Source organism: Haemaphysalis longicornis, unplaced genomic scaffold (genome assembly GCF_048455015.1).
Source record: "Haemaphysalis longicornis isolate Haplotype H1 unplaced genomic scaffold, Haemaphysalis longicornis Haplotype H1 scaffold_2, whole genome shotgun sequence".
NCBI classification, from domain to species: domain Eukaryota; kingdom Metazoa; phylum Arthropoda; class Arachnida; order Ixodida; family Ixodidae; genus Haemaphysalis; species Haemaphysalis longicornis.
In genome coordinates this window covers 74,292,750-74,317,425 of record NW_027526295.1, presented here as the reverse complement: position 1 = coordinate 74,317,425, position 24,676 = coordinate 74,292,750, and the positions used below count along the sequence as shown (strand labels likewise).

At 47.2% G+C, this 24,676-nt stretch overlaps 1 protein-coding gene across 2 annotated transcripts in view; it reads left to right on the top strand.

Moving 5' to 3' along the window:
* The first annotated feature begins 76 nt into the window (after nt 1-76).
* Bap60 (Brahma-associated protein 60) overlaps nt 77-24,676 on the top strand; it is a 37,857-nt gene continuing 13,257 nt past the window's right edge. The window contains exons 1-7 of one of the 2 annotated variants that reach the window (XM_077697998.1): nt 77-250; nt 3,695-3,768; nt 6,577-6,656; nt 11,670-11,761; nt 16,646-16,854; nt 21,745-22,018; nt 24,290-24,634. In XM_077697998.1, coding sequence (XP_077554124.1) covers nt 3,713-3,768; nt 6,577-6,656; nt 11,670-11,761; nt 16,646-16,854; nt 21,745-22,018; nt 24,290-24,634 — 1,056 coding nt within the window. In that variant the 5' untranslated portion in view covers nt 77-250; nt 3,695-3,712. The remainder of the gene's footprint in view (nt 251-3,694; nt 3,769-6,576; nt 6,657-11,669; nt 11,762-16,645; nt 16,855-21,744; nt 22,019-24,289; nt 24,635-24,676) is intronic. The other variant, XM_077697999.1, reaches the window with a different exon arrangement.

Genomic DNA, 24,676 nt, shown 5'->3' with positions numbered 1-24,676 from the left:
TACAAGTTGATCATTGTCATTATCATCATCCTTACCGAAAGTTAGGAGCGCGCGAGCATCGCGCGAGTTGCGGCACTTACCCGAACTAAAAGCAACAGCAACTGATTGGTCAGGCATTGTAAACAAAAAAGAGCTGTTGCGGAGTTTTGGCTGTGGTTGCGGTTGGTGAAAGCGTCCGCGCGGCTTTTGTGCGTGGGTTTTATGGGTGATCGCCACAACTTGTAAACTTTGGAAACTACCCGGTAGCGAGGTAAGTCGACGATGCTTCGTACAATTCAACAGCAGCTCCAAGTAAGCATTATACAGCTGCTGTATTACCCGGCTAGGCCTAGATGAGGTGACGCTCATCACCCGGCGTCCGAAGTTTCAAGAAGAATAAAATCGCTTTGTTGTGTTCGCTGTGACAGTATTCTTATCGCTGGGGTCAGTCGCACGCAGAAGAGACAATTGCTTTGACTCAGTGAGTCAACTTTGCGAGTTGTTTGACATAGCATGGATCGGAAAGTACAGCTAGTTTCGATAGTTGCGCACGGCAGATCGTTCACCGAAGCAGGTTGATGTTCCGCCTTTAGTACATGCCATTATTTGGCGGCCTTCCCTGTCTAGTTCGTGAAATCCACAACCAATTTCTTCTACCTTACTTTCTAGTCAAACATCGCGCGTCCTTTCGTGCGCCTGCTTGCCCCCAACGTTTAACTCGTCTGCCGTGTAAACAGAATACAGGGAACTTTTGGGCTTCGGCACCGTGCCTTACGAACCCTGGGATTATGATAGGCTACTCGGCAATAGGCCACGCTCAAGTATTGTGCAAAAGAAATGGGAAATCTGTATGAATTCGGCCTTTGTAACATCCGTTGGGAACTGTAGCAGTCATTGAATGGAACTGTAGAAGAGAGCTACACGGACCGGTGTTGGTGCATAATGTTTAAACGGAAAACAGACAAACAGAACTAAAAAAGAACACCATGAAACTAAAAAAACTAGAAAACTAAACTAAACGCCCGATTGAAGCACTCTCCCATTTCTTGGGAGTCATGTCATCGTGACAAAATTGCCTCCCTGGCTCAAGGTATGAGAGGTCAGGGATCTGTCTTATGATTAACAGTTAGTGATGGTTCATGTGCTGATTGCATACCGTCGCGTTATTCCTTCTAATGGCAATGAAAGAGCACCTACAGGCTCATTCCACACAACTCACTAGGCAGCTGTGCCAAAAAGTTTCATCACCTCAGTAACACATTAACCAAACCGCTACATTGCAGCTGTCATAACCGTTGCAAGGTAGGTCAATCTGTGTTTGTGAATGCTTTGGTCAAGTTTGGTGTATGATTGATTATTGTTTTGGCGCTCTTTGCCCCAGTTGGCCTTGCGCCATAAACATCCAACCATCATCAGCTTTGGTGTATGATCGAGTAACATTAGTGTTTTCAAGGGATCTCTTTTAAGCGCATGTCATTTAACTTTTGGTCAAACATGCATGAACCTAAAATAATTGAGGCCATCTAGGCCTAGGTACAGTTTGCTTGAGGCATCGAATTCGCCCTTGTTTTGCTGTAGTTCTTGTTTTTTACCCCGTTCACATCGCTTGGGAGCACAACAGAGAGCAACACAGTGAGCATTGGAGATGAATCCACCGTATCTGTCTGCTGAAACCTGTTGTGCAGGTCACCCCCTTGGCATTTGCGGAGTAAGGATTTCACTTGTGTTTTTGATACGAAATAGCAGAGTTGCTGTTGCTTCTGCTTTCACCGTGCACCCGAAACTTCTCGTTTCATGTCCCTTTTCGAATCGCGTAAGCCATCCTCCTGAAGTCTGTCATGCCTGGAAACAGTTCCTTGCCAGCATGTATGTTGCTCTTACGATAAACTATGCAGCCGCATTCAAATTGAAAGGTCTAACAAATGAGCTCTTGCCAACGTCGCCACATTGGAGGGGAGGATGATGAGAGGGGAGCAGTACTTTCAAATGCACTTTTCTCATTAAAGAATGTGCTTAAATTGGCAGGGAAAAATGCAGAACATGGGCCTACACACTATAGACTTTAATCTGTTAAGGTAATCAGACAATGTTTACTACTGACTTCGATTTCAGGAAAAGGCAGAACAGAAAGGGCAAAGTACAGTGCTAATACTCCATCTAAGCATAAACGGAACAAAATGTATAACGAAAAGCAGTGCAGGGGCTTTAAGGGGCCGTGAAGACAAAACACAAGTTCTGTTTGTCAAAAAGACTGCTTTGTCCTATAAAAATGATGCCAATTTTATTGTTCTTAATGCAGGCCAATATTATGACACTCCTGCCTATATTAGTACCACGAAATTTGAAAGTTTTTCAATAATTCTTTTTTTTTTTTTGGTTAAAGGAGCGGCTTTCATGACTGGAATGCAGCTAAGTGAGTTACCGAAGGATAGTTGTTTCATATTGAACAATGTTGTTTTTTTGTGTTCATGGCCCCTTTAATTTAATAAGGTAGTCAGACAATTTTTACTAGTCGCTAAGAATCAGAGAGACAAGGCAAAGTACAGCCCTAATACTTCAACTAATCAACTAAGCACGAATGAGGCGGCATGTACAGTGAGAAAGCAGTGCAGCTACTTAAAGCTATGAACTATGCTCTGCAGGTTCAAGAGGCGTCGAAAAGTGAGAAAAATGTGAAAATCACCTAACTAGAATTTCTAGGGCTGCTCCCAGTTAGCATTACCACTTTTGATGCTCATGTAGGTAGTAGGGTGGAATACTTCCTACGTGCAAGACACGAGTTGAGTTCTGGGCAGGAAATACTTTTAAACAGTTTTTTTGTTGCTTGATATTGTCAATCACTGTTCACGTGGAAAAACAGAACAAACTAGGTATTTCCATTTGATATGGAATCCTCTGGTTAGACAGTGCTTACTAAAAGTAACAAAATGATTCTCAAACTAAGTGTTTCTGGCCTCTTATGCCAGTTCAACTCACCTTATTTGTTTGAAATTTTTTACTATACTCGGTTACAACTCAAGAACGGCACCACCTATCACTCCGCCAAAGCGCCGGACCCATGATGTCAGTGCACGCATGTTTTGAAAGGGGTTTGCTATGAATGCGTGATATCGTCTGCCTTGTCTCACGCAGTTTGTTTGTCGTCACTGGAGTCGTTTATAAGCATATTAAGTCCAAAAAACCACGGGAACGGCTCACGCCATGTTCAAAATATTCCCAGTAACGCCCTACTTGCGCCGCGTGGAAAAACATCTGGCTACGGTGATAAGGCACAGCGGCAACTTCCGGTGCCATTCTTAAGTTGTCACCGAGTATAGTGTGAGCATAAAATTTTCCTACTGACTTTTTCCAAACGAAAACCAGAAACATCGCCGTATGTTTCCGATATATTGTGACTTGCATTGAAATCAGAAGATGGAACGAATTAATCTCATCAAGTTCATCTTCTAGTGGATGAAACGAGCCAGCCACTAATCCCCGCATCATATTGCGGGCAGTAATACATTGGTGTGCAAAGCCCCATTTTGTTTTCCAGGCAGAATCATAAAAATGAAGGTTGTGTTGGCAGAATGTAATCTAAAAGTCATCAGTAAAAATAGATTTAGTGGTGTGAAATCATTTTATATTGGAGAGATTGCCTATGAGAACAGTTGCATATTTGGCAATTTTGCTTTTAAATAATTTTGTTGACCTCTATGGTTGTTTCTGTTGCCAGCTGCGTTAAAAGCCCCCTATGGAGGACCGTGATTGGCAGCCAGCGTTGGGAAAGCCATCGCCTAACAGTCAATGGTAAATAATGCCCACTTTTTAACTTTGGCTGTGATTGAAGAAAAGAAAAGAAAAACAACTTTGACAGGCTGTCTGTCTTAAACGCTGCAATGTATGGCTGCTTCCATTTCGTGACCTGGTGGGATTGGGTGCAGCGGTTACAGAAGGCACGAAAGCTGCTCTTAATAGCTTAAAATGTGTAGTTAAAGTTACCTGTGAGAGAATGCCTACTAAGCGTTTTTCACTCGTAAGCAATTGTCCAGTCTAAAAAAGCCGTTGGGCTCACCATTCATTAAACCTGGTGGTAAGCGGTGTACAGGTTGTAGGAGCAGTTGTAAGGACATGTTTAAATCCTGGTATAATCAATTTAATCTCTATGTAAGTGATTAATATTTTGCTATTCATCAAAAGGAGAACTCTGTAACTAGGAATAGAGGATTTAATGTGGAAATGGTTATTGTCTGGGCAAGACGTGATTGGGGCTGACTTAACATGGGCAAATTTGTGATCAATGTGCATGCCAGCAATATTTTTCTGTGAAAAAAAGAAATTGAAGGCTGATAACAGGAACTTTTTACTGAAGCTAGTTTTTCTCTGGAGTATTACGGTAGTATTCTTTTGATTCAGATCAAATTTAGGATTTTTTTGGGTGTGAGCAAGGTTTATGGGCTCACAAATTCTTCCTTTGATGCCAGACGGTTAACCGAAAAATACTTCATCTGAATGAAGAATTATGTTTCTAGCCTTCATGCCTGAACTGGGCAAGCCACTACCTAAAAAGAAAAAAAAATGTTCCGAAATTTTTGTGTGGGGGTTTAGCTTATATCTTACTAGAAAACATTTCCTGGCAGAAAGTTTTGCCATGTCGCAAATTTGCCACAGACTACACTTTTACAGAAATAAATAGGTTGTTTGAATAAATATGAAAATGAAAGCAAAAAAAAAAAAATCACTTCTGTTCTTTTTGTTTGAAAACTGTCAGATTGAACAAACTGTGTTTCTGCATATGCATTTTTGGTGGGTACAAGTATAATGAATGATTCGTTTGGAAAACTTCTCATTTATTCTGTCCAGGATCAATTCATCTTGTCTTAATGAGTGATTTGACGTACTCTTTTATATGAATTTCCAAAGTTGCTACTGCAAATTGCCTGCTTTATAAATCTCCCCCATTTGGTATCGATTTTACAATTTACATTTGCTAACTATTGGTCTTTTTCTGAGTAGCATAGCCACCTTTTGCGCCAGTTGCTGGAACTGTGATTGAGAGCAAAATTTGGGATACACAGTTTGAAGTTAAGTCGAGGAGAATGCTTGCAAAGAAATGGCGTGTGGTTTGAAAATAACTTGGAGCACCCCTTTTTTGGGTTTAGGTACTAAGAGTGCTTTCAAAAAGCAATTTACAGGGCGCTTGTCTCAATTATCGGAATATATTCCCTGAACACCGTTGCAAATGCCCAGCATTCGGGAGGTCAGAAGGGCTAGTAGGTGCTTGGCTAAGATGTTTGGGCTTCTTTCTTTGCGCTGTTGCATTTCTTGCTTTACTTTTTTGCACCCTTACCCCGACTTCTGTGGGAGAATGGCGCGTTCTCCAGTAGCTGACTGTTTGAACCTTTTGAGGCAGACAGGCTCAACTTTGTGTCAAAATCCAGAAGATGGTCCCACTTTTGCCAGAAAAATGTCCCTACTATAAGAAACACTGAACTTCAGGAGCTGTTGGGAGGATGAAGGTTAGGTGTTCTATGTGAAAGGAGGAGTATTTTACTAGTATTTAATTATTTTACATGCAAGAGAGAGATAACGTGCAGATCTTAATCTTTGATGCGCACACTTGCTCCTAGAGCCACTAGTGGCTCTACCCGCTCCCATTGTTTGGCTTGTTCCAAGTGCATAAGCCTTATAGGGTGTTTGAACTGGTCTAAACATCTACTGCACTTCTACATGCCACAACAGGGACAGACTTAAAAGATAGCTGGGCAGCCAGAAAGAACTTACTTTTGGTTGGGCTCAGTGGTAGTGGAAAACAAGATGTGTGCTGCTTTGTTGTGTGTTTTGTAGCTTGGGGGTGTCGCATGTGTAAGGAAACCCAGGTTGTAGTGCCACCACTGTGTACTTTTTCCCCTTCAGTCTGTCTCATCACCTTAGAGTGACCTTTTGAGAAGTTTGTATTAACCAATTCACTCATTCTTATGTGGTTTACACATTATACGTATATGTGATACCTATAACATTTAGCACCTAGAAATTGACGGATAGCATTTTCTCACTAAGTGACTCCGGAGTTGGTTCTGTGAAAAGTTCGTGACCTGCATAAGGAAAGTTGCGAGGCGTGATTGAAGTAATGCCAGATAGCCCAGCAGTGAGGGAGTACATCAGCATAGGTAATGAAGCACTCGACTAGTTTTGGCGGAAATAGGCACCTGTAGAAAGAAATCAAATGGAGGATTAGTACTTGAGTGACTGCATTTAGCAGGCGCGTTAAGTAGTAAACAGTAGGGTGCTGCTGTTGCTAAAGGGAAAAAATATGTACAAGCGAGGGGTAATTTTGGCACTTGCTTGTTGGAAAAGCAAACTGTGTTTGATTGCGGTACATGGGTGGAAAGCTGGCAGTGTTGTGGCATTTTGGGAACATCTGATGTATAGCGGCTGGTTAAGCATAATTTATTGCACCTAGGCAATTTCAACCTACAATAGTATGCACTTTGCAGTTGAGGGGAGTGTTGTTTGGGGCAAATGCTTTGCACACAGCCGTAATCGTCACTAGTGCCTTGGTCAGGGAGCTCCTTGAGTGTGGTGCGAAGTGCTTCGAATGGCCGGTCCGTCTTGCAGGATGAATCGTGCAGGCTACCCGGCGCACGTGGCCACACCCCCGCCTCCAATGGGCGGCATGCCCCCGGCTGTTCCTCCCGGTAAGAACTGCCTCTCTGCGGTGCCAGTCCTGCTCCTTCTCTTGCCCTTTTAGAGTGAAAGCTCATCTACGCTACGTCTTTCAAGGTCATTTGTTGTGTCGCAAGTGACCTTCAGCTGCTGGCGTGTGCACAAGCTGCAACTTTCTTTCTTATCACTTCACTCACTCATAGTTTCGCTGTTGTGGTACGACGGGGCTAGGCAAGAGTGAAACAACTGCTTCGTCTGTTCTTAACAGCTCAATGTCAGCAGGGCTGTCTGCACATACTCTTCAGCGTGTGCGAATTACGTGACTAGGCCAAAGTTGAATGGCTACTTCGCCGCCTGGTACCCCAGTCTTCGCCGTCCATGGCGCACAAGCTGCTTTCAGTGCAGGCGAAAGGCTACATCTCATCGTCCAGTAGATATAGCTAGATGGCAGACTGCAAAATCTCACGGAGAGGCACACTTTCCCGCAACGCTGTGAGCATAGACCTGCTTTTGCTTGTGATGACTAGGTTTAGAAGTCTTTAAACTGAGCCACTCCTTTTTTATTTTTTTTCCCCTTATTTCTGTTAGGCTCTCTTCTGTGTTCCCAAAATGCCTCTCTGCTGGCATCAAATGCGCACTAGTTTATCTTCTTTTTTAAGTGCTTGCGAGCATTGGGGTCTTGTGTACAAGACTTTTATCAGGCTGACCTCACGGGCGAGTAGGGCCGTAGAGGAAATTGTGGACAGCGTGGTAAGGATGGTAATGGCAGTGAGCCACTGCCCGTAAACTTACTGGAGGAATTAGTTTCCACGTTCAGTGTCATTTACTCTTATCGACAAGCTTTGCATGTGTCTCATAAACGGTGTGCTGACGCTCTTGACAGGGTTCACACAACCTAAAAGCCTTGACTAAAAAAGAATGGGACAAGCGCCGACTACCAACTATTTTATTTGACACGGAACATATGTACAGCCTTCGTCAAAAATTTTCTAAGCCACGCCAAAAGTGCACAGGTTGCAAAAAAGCTTACGTCTCGAGCGAGGCCGATAGGTTTTTATCTCGGAAAGCCAAAGAAAACACCTTTCTTTCTTACTGTCATAAAATAATTTTGTCACAGGCAAAGGTTAAGCTTATTTTTTGAATTCTTTGTGGTCCAGAAGGCTTAGGTTTGGCCTAAAAAAAATTCCCTCGCACTTCCCCGAGGGGGAGAGTGTGTAAGTGCGAATGCACGGTTGTTGATTGCGCGATTACGGTGGATATCGTGCGATTACGGTGGATATCGTGATCTTGGAGTGGAGAGGAGGCGCCCAACACCCGCAGTCACTGAGCGGAGAGAGGACGAGGAGAGTAGCGCCCGCCGTTACGGCGAGGGCTACACGAGCGCCCTCACGCGTCGGAATGCGGAGCGCCCGCTACGCGAGCGAGAGCTCTCCCGCCCGAAGTGGAGAGGAGGCGCCCAACACCCGCAGTCACTGAGCGGAGAGAGGAGGAGGAGAGTAGCGCGCTGCCATCTCCCCCCGTTGCTAGGGAAGACGAGGAGGAAGACGAGCGCGCGCACCCGCAGCTGTTGCTATGCGGACGACGGCGGCGGACGATTCAGGCTCGCTTAAAGGGACACTGAAGTGATATGTAAACATTGCGGGATTACTAGCGCAAATTGTAGTCCGGAGTCCCCAGGCCATGTTTCGACCACTCTAGGCGCGTTTACGCGATTTTATTTAGTAGAAAAACTAATTCAAAAATGCTGTCCTCCTCTCTTTACGCTCGCCCATTTTCTGTGGTGTTTTCGTGTGACGTCAAGAGGGGATGAGCTGGCAATTGGCTGCGCCACGGCTGCGCTACTGCACGGCTCCCCGGCCGACATAGTCAGTCGGCCCAGCGTTTCGTCCGCCGGCCGCCGGCGGGTCGTCGCAATCAAGGAGGTTAAATAAAAATTGCTTGGTCGCAATTCGTTCGCTTAGTTGAAACGAAGCCACGACACGTTTGTGAATGGAAGAATGTGCCTTTCTTTACTTGGTTTGTTTGTACACTGTATCTAGCTCCAAGTCAAGGTCGCTTCACACAAGCGCTGCACAAGCGCACATGCGACGCTTCGCTGACTGGTACGCCAGTAGGAAAATATAAGGCCTCTTGAAGGCGGGAGAAGAGTCAGCGAAGTCAATATAGGTACTAAGGAAATAAAATCAACTGATATTTTTACCGTACAGCGTAAAACTAGGGCGCGGGAAGCACTTTTTTGCGCTGGGCGAACAAGCACAGCGGTCAGCAGCACGACTACGCATCTGCGAACGCTTTTCCGTCTACGAAATGCAATTGCTAGACGTGAGCTACTGCGGAAACTCGGGCGACGCTTACTGCACGATCGCAGTACAACAAATAGTCACCTAAGCTGCTTGAAATGCCAAAACTAAATAAAAGTGTAAACCGGTTATACAATATATACCCTATATTAGCACGGCCTCCGCGTCCCGCTCCGTGGCTCAGTGTTCTGAGGCGCTGGGTATGTCACCGCAAATGTTTTGCAAGTCACGAGTTCGAATCCCCGCGGGTACGTGCTTTTTTTTTTTGTAAGTTAACTTTTTTGTTTTCCGCCGATGTTTTCTATATTGCGTTCACCTTTTTTTGGGCCGCAACGTTCATGGCTACACGAACTAGTCACAAAACGCGCGCAGGCTGGCACTGGCGCGCTAGCGAGTTCTCGTTGGCGTGCTGTTGCCATAAGCACCGACTGCTTGCAGGCAGTGGGCACAGGCCAGAATGAACAGACCCTTGGCCTGGTGCGAACACGCTTTTTACGATACAGGCATGAGGGAGGCAAGCTCCAAATATGGGGGAAAAGCGCATGACATTTGGGCGTCTGCGGGTACGCGGAGGACGTTCATGCACTGCGTAGGTCTCGGCTAGTGAATGCTACGACTACAAGCCGTTCTGGGAGGCTTATCTTGTGCATTTTACAGCCGACAACATGGCAGAAGCGCGGTACGATGATTACTGAGATATTGAGAATGCCCATCCAACAATGCCATTGGTTATGTTTTACAGAACCGAAACCGAAACTTGTGTGATTGCTAACCTTGGGCATCGTCCAATCACGGCGCCCCTCCTCCCAACGTCACAGCCTTGGTGCGGCCGCCGCAAACCGCGCATGGTAGTTTTTCTTCTTTCGTGCTTTGTAAAATAATTACCGATTTGTCAACCGGATAAACGATGAAAAGTGTGCTAATTTGAGCCAGTCTACGCAGTGCAAGCAAAAACGGGAGCTTGACAAATTCACTTCAGTGTCCCTTTAAGGGGGCTCACTGGTCTTAAACCAAAAAAGTTTATTTTTGCAGTTATGATGATGAAAATTGGGGGACATATGTAGTTTTTCATTCTTATTGTAGATATAAAATTTGTTTTTGAGTAAAAAGATTATATTCAGATTTATTTGTATTTTTATATTCGATTTTTTGACAGCCTTTGTAAAAAAACTGCTGGAGGGATGCAGCTAAACAGGGTACCAGTGAACTGTGCACAAATCAAGGAGTGCAATAAGACTAACACTATCGTTCGATCTGGTCTGTAGCAGAAGTTACAACCATTTGAAGTTTGGGCTTCAAAGGTGGCAACCAGAAAAACCGGTTTTCCCTTCCAACCCCAAACTTCAAATGGTTGTAACTTCGGCTACAGACCAGATCGAACGATAGTGTTAGTCTTATTGCACTCCTTGATTTGTGCACAGTTCACTGGTACCCTGTTTAGCTGCATCCCTCCAGCAGTTTTTTTACAAAGGCTGTCAAAAAATCGAATATAAAAATACAAATAAATCTGAATATAATCTTTTTACTCAAAAACAAATTTTATATCTACAATAAGAATGAAAAACTACATATGTCCCCCAATTTTCATCATCATAACTGCAAAAATAAACTTTTTGATCAAAGACCAGTGAGCCCCCTTAAGAAGTGCATTCGCACTTAAAAATTTTGACAAAGACTACATATATGCTGCAAATCAGCACAGGCGCATAAGAGAACAGAGCCACCGTTGTCAGCCATCTCATTTAGTCTACTACCTTTTCACCCGCTCATAAGTATCAGTGCCTGAAAAGCATGAAAAATACTAACAAACGCAGATTCGCAGGTGAAACATTCAAAGCAGTGTACGAAACAAGGCCCGCCCTGTGTCATGCAATTTAATATATGTACTTGTTACCTGTCGAATAAACATTTGATAGCACTCGTCCCATTTTCTCTCATAGTCTTCATCAACCTTCTTTGCGGTGTAATGTGCTTCGCAGCTGAGGATTAACTTGCCAGACAACATATTCTTCTGCTAGACATGTTCATTTGTTTGTGCTATGATTTGGCTAAGCTTTCTAAAAGAAGGTAACCGATTTCTTCAAGCTAAGTGCTGAGTGCTTGGGCTGTTTCTGTCTTTAGCCTGGCGAAGGTGGGTCGCTTGAGCTGTCGACCTTATTGACGAGCGTTGATTTACAATGTCTTCACTGTCATGGCATTTAAAAATTATTGAACAGTTTTTCATCTCACAAGGCTCGTTTTGCCAAGGTTTCTGTAAATGAGGACTCCCACTAGCAATACAAGAAGGGGGTGCATCCTATGCATGTGTGGCTGAAATCCTATTCGTGCAGGTTGTGGTAGCCCCGGTGCTATAGGTGGTATTCACTGAGAAGTTTAGCGGTTAATTTTTTCACTTGGCAACACTGGAAACGGCCAACGACATGGCGCGGCTTGTCCCACTGCGCCCGCACGCCAAAAAAAACAACGCCGGCGTGCATCGTCTGCTCCGTTTTAACCCGATGCTTGACGGTGGTGTCAACAGAGATGTTATTAATTGGGCTCACCTTGGGGTCGAGGCATTACTTTGCGTTCAGTGGGGTAGAGTTTGGAACGTGCAACACACATCATGTGCATAGCGCGGACAAGTACCGCCATCCCACGGAGGGCGCCGTAACTAGTGATGGCACACTCACATGGTTGCCTGCATGCGTGCCTCGCCAGTGAATGCAACCTATAGTTTGCCATGGCTGCTGCTCTTCCCGGCAGGTGCTGGGATGGTGCCGTCCGCGGGGCCTCCCGGTGGTGGAATGCGGCCCCCGCCTGACCGCTCAGCTCCCCGGCCATACCCTGCCTACCAGGTAGGTCTACGTGTGCACCGCTTGCCTTAGGTGTACGTGCAGAGCTGTGTGTGTACCAATCTCCACCCTCAGCTTCAATTTTCGGATGTCTTGTTCTTTTAGTCACCCATAAGACATCAGATTGGTCACAAAGAATCTGCTGTAACAAGTAGCTTGTAACGATCAAGCAAGTTGTAGTATGTAGTTCTTAATTAAGGGGTTCATGAAGACAAAATACAGGCGAAATAGAGGTTTGGTTCAGTAAATTATTGGCTGACAACTATGATACTTCCAAATGCAAAATTCGAGCGCAGTGAGAACTGCAGTCGTCTCGGTGACGGCGCATAGCCACTGCGTCTCAGGAAGTGATCGCGTCATCAGCAAATGCACGACGGCGTGTGTGAAGCCAATCTCGCTCGGCATTCTGCGCATACTGCCCTCCCTCTTAACACTTTCACCACACTTTACTCCACTTTTCTGCTCAGTCTATCTTTTATGTCCTGTTCGTTCGCACAGTTAAGGCCGATCCACACGGCGGACCAAAACGATTATTTGGACCGCGGTCCGCGCATCACGTGACAGAACGTCACCAGTACGCGCGGACCGCCGTTGGACCGCGCAGGACCGCGGTCTTTGCGGTCCAACTATTCGCCGAGGCTTTTCGGTCCGCGGTCTCGACGACGGACCGCGACATCAATCAGCGTGGTCTGACAGCTCCCGCGCCGCGTGGGCGGAGCCGGGTCCAGTTGCGCCAATAGAGAATGGCGCAGGCAGCGCGGCTGTTTCGAAGCGCTCGAAGGAGCCTGTCAATCACCCCCGCTGGGATAGGCGGCGGGCTATCGCGACGCATACTTCATCCGCGCTTTTACTAGCGAGTCCTATGACTCTTACTAGTGCAATGCTAGCCATCATTATCACTTTGTTTCACGCATGTGGACCTCAATTTACGGGAAGCGTTCGGTTCCAGCGAGCGGTGACGAGCCGTATGCAGCCCGCATCACCCCGCCGTCGTCGCTCGTAGTGTTGCCTTCGTGTGAACGACGCCAGCGGCTGCGTGAGCGCGCCCACCCGGCTGGCACGCGGGTGGCTGTTACTGTGGGGATGAAACGTTTCGTGCAGGCTTGTGCGTTACAACATGTTGTCGCGGCCAAACGGCGCCTGTGTTCAACCTTCCAGCTTGCGTGTTCAGACGGTCGGCCATTCCCGGTCCGCTCAGCCGGCCCGCCGTGTGTTTGCGCTCTGCTCTGGGTTCCGCACGCCACAACTTGGTTCCGCAGTCCCAGCTCTTTTCGACACATCCACTTTTTAACCCAGCACGACCTTTTCGGCGCAGGGTAGTCTTCTTCATCAACGTACAAAGCTAACGCCATAGCGGCCAAACGACGCTTGCGCTCTGTTTCCATTTCGACTGCTCCAAAATGCGCGCGGAACCGCGAAACCAAGCGCAAACACATAAAACATGTGCGGCGCGGGCGCGAGCCGTTCGTATGGGTTCGCGAGTTCGTCTGGTTGGAAGCACTGTGGTGGAGAGTGTTGCTGGTTGGACCGCTCTGTCGTCTGCTACGGCGGTCCGCCGTGTGGATGCTCTTGGCGCTGCATCGGACCGCGGCGGGCCGTGACGCGGCATCACGTGACAGGTCGGACCGCGGACTCGGTCCGTCGTGTGGATCGGCCTTTACCCGCCGCGGTGGCTCAGTGGCCAAGGCGGTGTGCTGCTGAGCCCAAGGACACGGGTTCTATTTTTAGCCATGGTGGCCGCTTTTCTGATGGAGGCGAAAAGCAAAATGCCTGTGTGTACGAGATTTCAGTGCACGTTAAAGACACCCAGGTGGTCAAAAGTAATCCGGAGCCCTCCACTATGGCGTGCCTCATCGCCTGCATTGCGTCAGCGTGTTAGACCCTACCATCAATCAATTAATCCGTTCGCACAGTTATAACGAGGCCGGCAGTGATGCGAAAGCACAATAGCGGGTGCTTAAGAGCTGCACTCAAACACTGCTTTGTCCCCATAGCAATGATACAAATATTATCGAGTACTTCAAACAAATTAGTAGATATGAAGCAAAACTGTCAAAGCAGTGGCAGCTCTCCAGCCACTTTCCCGCTGAATTTTGTGCCATCATCACAGGAACGTCCATGTGCAGTCGGTGGCCAGCAACGAGAGCCACCGGCAAGACACATGGCTGTGCAATGATAGTGGTCCATCTGGTTCTGTTTCATCCTGTCACTACAGTTAAACCTCGATATAACGAAGTCGTACTTGGGGACGGAAATTTTGTTAATCGAGAATTTCGTAAAATCGAGGTTTCGATTTTACAGTTCATTTAACCAGTTATTGAGGTTTCAAAACCTTGCCCATCGTCCAGAAATAACTGCTATGTAGTTACCTCTCCACTTAAAGTGAAATTGGTACTAAAACCGGCCGCAAAAAATGTGTTAATTAAAAGTTTCAACACTTAGGCAATGGAATTCAGATAGCCGACGGTAGTTTATGTGTCGTCGTAAAACCGGTGCTTTTTCCGCAACGCCGCATTAAATATGATAGCAGACTAGGTTTCCACTTTTTCTTTTTTTCATTTCAGTTACTACTGAATGCCGCTGTTAGTCAATTGAACCCACGTCCATGCCCCGTGAACTTCACCCCGGTGAGGTGCTGGTTCGAAGTTACGCCTCTTTTTGTCAGTTCAGTGGTAGGCTTAGGCGTGGCATTGAGGGGCGCGGCAGGCAAACAGCGAACAGCGGAAGGGGGCTATGATACTTTCGAAAGACTTTTTTGATGTACAAAGGCTCTGCAGTATGGGCGCGTGATGCAACCACGACACTCGAGATAAAGCCATGATTGTGAATTGAGAGGAGTACATGCGGACCGCTTCACTGTGTGGAGCAGTGCTTATGCTCCCGCTAAAGCGGAAAGCTTACATTAAATATCTTCCGGCCAAATTCGATTAAGTAATTACTTTTATGCCCACTGAGCCCCAAAGAAACCGATTTCTCCGCATCGCAGCTGTCTAATGAACACGGGTGAAACGAAGATGACCACGTTCAGAGAGCAATTTATTGCCATCAGCACTCGATGTTCAAGCCGCAGTGAAGAAGTCCGTAAGCAGTGCTTGGCATTTCTTGACCAGGGTGGGCTTTACGTGACGCTCGTATGCTGGCAGCACAAGCAAGGCTTGCTCTTAAACATTCGCGTGCGCCTGCGTGCCTCCACAGAACGTCGATGGCATCCATCACTTCGGGGGCCGTCGGTATTACCGACACTTCCTCAGGCTCTTGTTTGGAGCACTTTTCTTTCCCTTGGAGTGCTCATGCTGCTTACGAGACTCACCTAATGAAGCACGAACAAAATATTAATGTGGTTATCAGCGAGCACAACCTACAGCAGCAGCACCGTGGGCAAGTACACGTAGGCTTCGGCAGCCTAAGCATAGAGGGCGCTGGCGTAGGCAACGATGGAGACGTCAAAATACTGGCCGCACTATTAAACCGTCCATGACCACTAGTGGTTTGAGCAGCTTCCTTCATCGCTTTTAATTGCTGTCAATCGCAGATTTCGCCGCTTTTCTTTCATTTTAGCCTTTTCAGAGTCAATGCGAGTACTGAATGTTTTTAATGTAGGCTCTGAGAGGCAAAATGAAACGTGCCTCGACCGGAATTTCGTTCTTCCTTTCTTGCCGTGACCTCGTTAAATCGGGAGCGCCACACGAAATTACTTCGCAAAATCGAGATAAAAATACGTGCATTTAGCAAAATTTTGATACAAAACTTGAAAAAATTCGTTATATCAAGGTTCGTTATATCGAGGTTCAACTGTATAATGCTAACGTGCATCAACACTCCAATGATTGTGTGTTTCGTTTGTGTTCCCGTTATTATAGCGCTACAGAACAAGTGTCCCCTTTTTACAACACAAAATTTGAAGGTTTGTCAATATACTTTTTCTGGGTTAAAAAAAAGTCTCTTGGGGGCTTAAATGCAGTAGAGTGGGTTGCCAAAAGCTAGTTCCTTAAAATTAAACGGGGCTGTATTTTGTCTGTGTGTCCTCTTTAAGTGCATTTTCTTAGGGTGCAAATGTTTAAGGTGTCGTTTGTAAACAGTTTCCTGTAGTCTTCCCGCAAAGCATCACAACTAGACAAGACGATCAACATTGAAATGTGCTGTAGCTGGGTATGTCAAGCTGCTGACACCATTGAGTTTCATCCTAATATATACCAGAGGGAATTTGGGCGCTAGTGTGGAGGCAAGCAGTGCTTCAGTGGGTGTGCAGTCATGTACTGGGTTAGAACGTTTCACTTGTCCTTGGCAAAGGCTGCCTGTGGTTGCACAGGAACAACAATAGTATGTATTGTAAAAGATTGTTTAGGGTTGTTTGCCCTATAGAATAGAGGAGCTTCAAAAAATTTACGTTTCAGAAATTATGTATAAGCTTCATACGAGACAAACAAGAAAAAAGTTCTGACACTTTTTTGTTAATGTTGGCTGCGAGAGCGAAAAGAAGCCATGTGGCTAACTGAGAAAAGGAGAGGGACGTTGCTAGCCGCTGTGGCAGCTCCCGTGATGGCGTGCAAGTGCAGTGACAGGTTTCCCTCTAGTTTATGTTCGTATGAAACTCTCTGGATGACAGTGTTAATGTTGTGAAAAAAATGGAAGAGACAACACTGCGTCCTGTTCTCGCCTCGTCCTTTGTCTTTCGTAGCCGTGCTGATGCCCACCACGTTGGCAATGGTTGTTGTCCCCACCCCATGGTTCTTTCCCCCTCATTGTCCCCCCATGGTTGTTTTTTTCAACTTATGGCTGTTGTCCCTACCCCATGGTTGTTGTTTTCCCCATTGATTGTTGTTGTTGTTGTTGTTCTCACCCCATGGTTTCCATCACTGATGGTTGTTGTTGTCCCCGCCCCACCAGGGTGCGCGGCCCCCTCCCCCACCGCAGGGCGGCTACGGCTCCCCTGGTCCCGTGGTGCCCCCGGCGATGCGGGGCATGCCCCCGCCCCCAGGCTCCCCGTATGCGCCGCCACCCCGTATGCCCACGGGAAGCCCCGCCCCCTTGGAGGGCCCGCCTCGCAAACGCCCGCCCCCGAGTGATGCACCTGCCCGGTCGGCTGCCTCCAAAGGGTGAGGGGGAATGGGGAAACAGCCATGCCTGGGGTTTTGCACACCACTGGAACCACGACAACCGACACGCTATTGTGACCGAAGTTACTCAATATGCACCAGTCGCGAAAGTCCCTTAGGCTCTATGTGTCAAAAACTGATCCGCGATTGGACCTCCTGCACTGGGGGCAAACGGGCAAGCTCGGGGCAGCGTTACTACCCTGCCATCTGTTTGCAGAAAGAGGATGCACAGCCAAACCCGGTTATATTGAACTCGCGGAAAAACGCGTATCAGTTTGATATAGGGGATGATTCGATATAAGGAAGTGAACTCTTTCGTGACCACATTCAGGGGTGAACGATGATTTTCAAACCTGCCGCAAAAACTAAAAATGGCACTATTTGGACAACTGCCGCCATCTGGCGTGTTCATTGAAAACCCGTTTCTCGGTTTCATTGTCGTTTGTTTACATTTCGCGTGGGTAGACGGCGTGGTGAGTGAAATTTGAACTCAAGGCAGCAGCGAGTTGAACGAAAATGGGGACCTGTTTCACTGTGCGCTCTGCGAAGGTGGACAGTGATTTCAGGGACTTCGGCCACTGCTGCTGCTGATTTTTTTTACCCCAGCAGCGGTGACGACTCCAGCAACGATGTGGATTATTCAGATTTTAGTTCTGATGAAAACTCTCCCATTCAACAGCCTCAGGCTTCTGACAGGTGCTGCCATGCAAGGTTCGTTCTTACTTTGCGCTGTATTTATAATCAAAACGTGCCTAATATCTGATGACTGCGGTATTACTTTCATGTGTAGGGTCTGGACAATGGGCGGCAAGAATATTTTGTCAACTGCACCGCTCCATATCGCGTTATCACCTTCAAGATAGCCTGGTGCTCATGTAAAATTAGCGTTGCAAAGCTACGTGCGCTACTTCTCAGGAGCGCTAAATATTTTTTCTTGGTTTTTACCACTGCAATGATAAAGATGTTGTGTGGATACACACAGAAGCATGTTTGGATGCATATTTTAGAGAGACCGACTGACTCTCGAGTGGCTTCATGGAGTCGAACAGCCGTCAGGGCTGCTACGTTGGCGGGCCGCAAAAATCCAGAACTTCGTGTACAGCGTTGATGTATATATTGAATCATAGCTTAGGAACGTAGGAACATTTTGTATATCTTAGATTTCCTAAAATAATTTTTAGTCTCAGTTAAATCGCCTATTTGTGTTTTGTGTGTACTCATCTTGTGCTTTTTTTTTGTTTCGTTGACTAATAAACTCAATAACCACACCTTTCACAAAACTGCTGTTATGTGTTTGAAAGAGAAACCTATAAGCTACAATTTCGTGCATAGCAATGCTAAATGTGTCCAGTAGCTCAAGAGAAAAGAAAAGTTTTATAGAAGTACTCAAAATCAGCCATTTTTCCGTGGTCACGAAAGAGTTAAAGGAGTACTGACACGAAATTTCTCGCTTTCAGTTTTTATGCTGTAAAGAATACCTATGGTCCCAGTAATTACGAAAATCGAACCGAAAGGCGTCAGCCACCAACATATAATTAATTATAGCACGTTTATTGCAACCACTTTCAAATTCGGTCGCCGCGCGGGAAAATGGCCGTTCGAAGGAGAGCCTGCAAGCGGACTGCCTGACGTCACGGTCTCCGTGACGTCGGACCGTGACGTCATGGTCTCCGTGACGTCAGGGACGTTCGCTGCATCGTCTGCTACGGATTGCACGCGGTTCACACTAAAGCGCTGGACACATGTACGATTTGTACACTCGATTCGCATGCGACTGATCGTTACGACTGTCACCACGACTAGTCGTACGCGTGAATTTGAGACACATGACCCGATGCGTGCATGCGATGCGTCGTCGGCGTCGCTCCGCCCACCGTTTTTGCTCCATGGTCAACTACGACTATCGCTGAGCTGAATTTGTAGATCCCGCGCGTTTAATCGCAAAAAATGGATAAAGCAGGCAATCGTGAAGCGTTTCCTGCCTTCGGAAACAGTTCGCGCACACGCCGGCCGCGCCTGCCAGCTCGGACACTCAGCGGCTCGATCCGGCGCAGACCACGGTAGCAAGACGGTAGCAACCGCTTGTCGCTGCTCTTCTGAATCAATCTGATCGTTAAAATGAAGTTCCACATGCGAGAAAGTAGGTGTTAGTGTGGTGAAAAATTGTGCTTGGGATTGTTATCGGGGCTTATTTTAAAAGCGGCGATCAGATATCTGCCGCGATGCAAGCGTATACGCTGACCGGCCCCCCGCGGCGTGCGGCGGGCGGTGCGCCGACCGGTCGAGAGATGGCAATACCTGCGCGGAAACGTGAAGTGCGCACTTCGCAAGCCTTGCTCACAGCGGTACCGCAGCCAAGCCAAACCTCCTATCGAAGCGAGACCGCCCACAACAACAGCGCAGGCTATCGCTTCCGGTTCCGGAAACAACTGTATGACGTCATGCTGAATCGGCCGCAAAATCGCGGATAGCCTGACGTCACACCCTAAGCGATTTCGCTAGTGCTGCCGATTTGTAATAGTTCGCGGCCAGGGCAATTAAAATCGATTTTTGATGCGTTTCCAGCCTCGGATCGCTCCAAAAATTTCTGTGGGTAATCTGTACAAACTACTGAAGCCAATTATATCGTTATTTAGGCCTCTAAATTTGGTGTCAGTACTCCTTTAAGGAATTAAACGTCATAAAAGCATATGCCATTTATAAAAACTTTTTGTTGATGAAACTGCCTTACTTTCGCACGAAATACAGTTGAACCTCGATATAACGAACCTCGATTTAACGAAATTCGCGATATAACGAATTTTTTCAAGTTTTCTAACAAAATTTTGCTAAATGCATGTATTTTTGTCTCGATTTTACGAAGTAATTTTGTGCGGCGCTTTCGATTTAACGAAGTCACGGCAAGAAAGGAAGAACGAAATTCAGGTCGAGGCACGTTTTATTTTGCCTCTCAGGCCCTACATTGAAAAAATTCAGTACTCAAATTGACTCTTGAAGGCTAAAATGAAAGAATAGCGGTGAAATCTACGGTTAACAACAATTAAAAGCGAAGAACGAAGCTGCACAAACCGCTAGCGGTCATAGACGGTTTAATAGTGCACCCACTATTTTAACGTCTCCATCGTTGCCTACGCCAGCGCCCTCTATGCTTAGGCTACCGAAGCCTACTTCAAGCTTTTTTTATTCTACGCGTCATTGCTCACGGTTCTGCTGCGCTAGGTTGTGCTCGCTGATAACCAAATTAATATTTTGTTCGTGCATCGTTAGGTGAGTCTTGTAAGCAGCATGAGCACTCCAAGAGAAAGAAAAGTGTTCCTAACAAGAGCCTGAGGAAGCTCGGTGAAACTGACAGCCACCGAAGTGTGATGGATGCCATCGATGTTCTGCGGAGGCACGCAGGTGCACACGAATGTTTAAGACCTTGTTAGCGCTGTCAGCATACGAGCGTCACGTAAAGCCCGCCCTGGTCAAGAAACGCCAAGCACTGCTTACGGACTTCTTCACTACGGCTTGAACATCGAGTGCTGGTGGCAATAAATTGCTCTCTTTGAACGTGGTCATCTTCGTTTCACCAGCGTTCATTAGACAGCTGCGGTGCGGAGAAATCAGTTTCGTAAGGGCTCAGTGGGCATAAAAGTAATTGCTTAATGGAATTTGGCCGGAAGATTTTTAATGTAAGCTTTCCGCTTTCCGGATCACGTAAGCGCTGCTCCACACAGTGAAGCGGTCCGCGTGTACTCCGCTCAACTCGCAATCATGGTTTTATCTCGAGTGTTGTGGTTGAATCACGCGCCCATACTGCGGAGCCCTTGTACATGAAAAAAGTCTTTCGAAAGTTTCATAGCAGCCTTCCGCTATTGGCCCGCCGCGCCTAAGCCTACCACTGAATGGACGAAAAGAGGCGTAACTTCGAACGAGCACCTCGGCGGGGTGAAGTTCACGGGACATGGACGCGGGTTCAATTGACTAACAGCGGCATTTAGTAGTGACCGAAATGAAAAAAGAAAAAGTGGAAACCTAGTCTGCTATCATATTTAATGAGGCGTTGCGGAAAAAGCACCGGTTTTACGATGACACATGAACTACCGTCGGCTATCCGAATTCCATTGACCAAGTGTTGAAACTCTTAATTCACACAATTTTCGCGGCCAGTTTTAGTACAAATTTCGCTTTAATTGGAGAGGTAACTACATAGCAGTTGTTGCCTGGCGAGGGCCAAAGTGTTAAAACCCCAATAACTGGTTAAATGAACTGTAAAATCGAAACCTCGATTTTACGAAATTCTCGATTTAACGAAATTTGCGGCCCCAAGTACGACTTCGTTATATCGAGGTTTAACTGTAGTCCTGTATCTTCTTCTTGAACAACCTTCACTGCCTGAGACATTATGCATTTTTTCACACTGTTTAAAGAGTCGGGCAACTGGGGCTGCAACCTTTCACATTCGCAAAAAAGCGCCGGACTAGTGCAAGTGCACCAATCACCGCAGAGGTTGTTTTCGGAAATCTGAGAGCTGATGAGTTTTTTTTTCTGGTGAAGTTTTTATTGTAATTATTGTTTATTTCTGAAAACTAAAAGCTGATTTTCTATGTGTATAATTGCGTACATTCTTCTGGTATTTTGTAAAAAATATAGTCACATAGGACGTGCCATTTCCCTCAGAGTCGTGCCAAAACGGGGGAGGTGGGGGGGGGATGTCATCTCGTCGGGCTTTTGTAGCCTTTTTGACCGTTCCCCTCGACAACTGTATTGTCATTCTTGTACATGTTGTCGTAATAAACTTTCAACTTTAAACTTTAAACCTTGGGCGTTGGATTGTGGAGAGCTGCTGTTCCCATCATCGACCTCTCCCTCACTTGTGTGTGTGTGTGGTGTCGCTGCCTTATGCAGGAGCGGCCTGGGCGGGGCCCCCGCGGGTGGTCCTCCGCCTCCCGTGGTGGGCGGGGGCGGGGCGGCCCCTCCCCCCTCGGTGGGGGCGGCCCCTCCCCCTCCGCCCCCGAAGAAGAAGAAGAAGCTGGCGGACAAGATCCTGCCCCCCCGCGTGCGGGACCTGGTGCCCGAGTCGCAGGCCTACATGGACCTGCTGGCCTTTGAGCGCAAGCTGGACTTCACCATCATGCGCAAGCGGCTCGACATCCAGGAGGCCCTCAAGCGGCCCATGAAGGTATGGGGGGAGTGGGGGGAGCTAGCGTCTGCTTGCCAGCCAGGCCCTGTCTCCGTGCTGACGCTTGCTTCTCTTTCCGCATACTGCTGATTGGCCCCCTTTTACTTAACTGTTACCATGGGTAAGAAGAAGAAGTGTTCTTCTCGTGCACTTATTAAGGGGGCAGACTGGTCTTAGAGCTATTTTTTTTATTTGCCAACCAATTTTAATGAAAATGCACTGCGTTATAGAGTTTTTTGTGCTGATTTCAAATCTGCCATTAGATTTTTTGTGTGTTGATTATATTTTGAGTTAATTAATGATTAATTGCCATTATTTTGGGTCACAGTTACAAAATAACCACTCCATACAGAATGGCAATTACCACGTGGCTAGGCAGACAAATGACTAAAGAATACAACATAGGAAGAACTTTTTTGATTCAGCTATTTTTGGTCGTTTTACAACACAGGGAACTTCGCTTCTCCCGCGCTCTGCCAGAAATGGCTCGCAAGTGGTGCCAATTGAACACAATAATAATTTTCCAAAGCCTCCATTTGAAAAATTTGTTTCCAACATTGTATTCCCCACACATTTCGGTATCAGAAGCAAAAAGAATTATGTTGTACCTCCTCTGGGTGCCAAGATATCTGAGGATGAAATGCTAGCTTTGCATTGCAAGAAAAGTGTCGTTTCACTATCGAATTCTGCACTAACTGAGCTGTAGAGTGCACTTTAAAATGCTATTATAATATAATAACAACAAAATATGGTGTCTTTTGATGAGGAAATTTACAGACTGATAGAAAAATGGCCGTGGAGGCCAAAAATGCCATTTCTGAGAAAACGCTTTTTTTTACCATTTTTCGGCCCCAAAGACCCAACTGCCCCCTTAACGCAACATGAATAATTAAGCTCAATTTCTTTCCCCTTAAGTCTTCCACTCAAGTTTTCTTTCTGATCCATAACACTTGTTGCTTATCCCTAACCATTACTCCTTTCCTGTGGTGGGTGATTCGGCTGTGGTCAGCTTTATCTAAGGTGCCTAATAACACCCCAGACCACAAGTTAGTGCTGGTGTTAGTTATGTGCATTCCTTTTAGAGATCAAGGTAAGCTGCTTTTCATGGGCTTTTTAATGCAAACGCGTTGGATGGCCCATTGAGTGAGAAAGCCGGTGCCTGGGGTTGGCATGTGGCAGTGAAATGGCAGATCATCTCAAGCAGCAAAGGGACAAAGCTGTTTGAGCACGTGGGGCAGAAGCAAAGCGTCTCGGGCATTCAATGGGTCATTAATCCTTTTGTATGTGGAACCTTTAACCCTTTCACTGCCAGTGACGTACTGGTACGTTTTCGCATTTCCCCTTGGCAGTGTCACTGACGTACCGGTATGTTCTCTATTGTGCGTCAAAAATTTTACGCCATAGCGCACAGCTAGCGCACCTGGACTGTTTGCGCCATCTGTCGAATTTTGTCTAGTATATTCACTCTCTAACTGCCTCGCGGTATATTGAAGAGTATGGAGCGACCGTGCCCACCCTTTGTTGCAGGCTGGCTGGGTAGCTCCGCGCACTGTACTCTGTCAGGATGAGTGACCATGTGGCACGCGTGTGAATACGGGTGCGAGGGTTGTTGTGCCATCCGCAACAGGTTTCTATGGTTTTTTTTATTCTGTTCCGGCGTCTTCTACGGCGCGCCAGGTTAGCCGAGTGTGCCGTTGCCTTTCCAGTAGACCGAAACATGACCCAATCGCCGCTTTCACTCGCTTGTTGCGCCCTCACTTGTTGCTCTCAGCGGCAAACGAGGTGGTTGTATCAACGTTGTATCCTCTTTCTATCTCTATCTGCCATCATGATTTCGCAGCGCGTCATTTCAGTGCGTTGTGCGGCCTGCTGAAAGGGCTCCCTCCATGCGCACGGTTACTTCCGGATGGCTGACAGAGTGGGGCCTTTGACTGCAGACAGGAGTGATCATTCTCCTGCACGGCAAACTGAAAATATGTGCAAGACAAGCGATTTCTCGCCCACGCACTCTCCTTCGGACGCGTTACGTTCCGGATACTATCACAGTAAAATAAATCACTATGCTGCTTCCCTGATATCCTGCAAACCAAGCCTACACTGGGGGTGCGTCACGGCCAGAGACACCCAACAGTGAAAGGGTCAAGAAGTGCTTAGGCGCCCTCAGACTTTTTGGTGCCAGGGTTCTGCGTGCTCTGTCTTGCAGTTGCTGACTGTGCTGCCTGTAACTGTCGCTCTCCCCCCTTCCCCATCTTCTCCTCCCTTGTGGTGCAGCAAAAGCGGAAGCTGCGCATCTTCATCTCGAACACGTTCTACCCGGGCAAGATGTGCGAGGATGTGGTGGTGGGTGGCCCCGAGGGTGCCGCCCCGGCCGAAGGGGGTGGTGCCCCCCCGGTCGGCGGGGGCGGCACGGTGCCCTCGTGGGAGCTGCGGGTGGAGGGCCGGCTCCTCGAGGAGCAGCCCAAGGGGGAGTCGGGGGGCGGGCGGGGGGCCAAGCGCAAGTTCTCCTCTTTCTTCAAGAGCCTCGTCATCGAGCTGGACAAGGAGCTGTACGGGCCGGACAACCACCTGGTCGAGTGGCACCGCACCCCCACCACCACCGAGACGGACGGCTTCCAGGTGAGGGGGGCCACTGGGGGCGGGCCTTGCGTCCAGACGTTC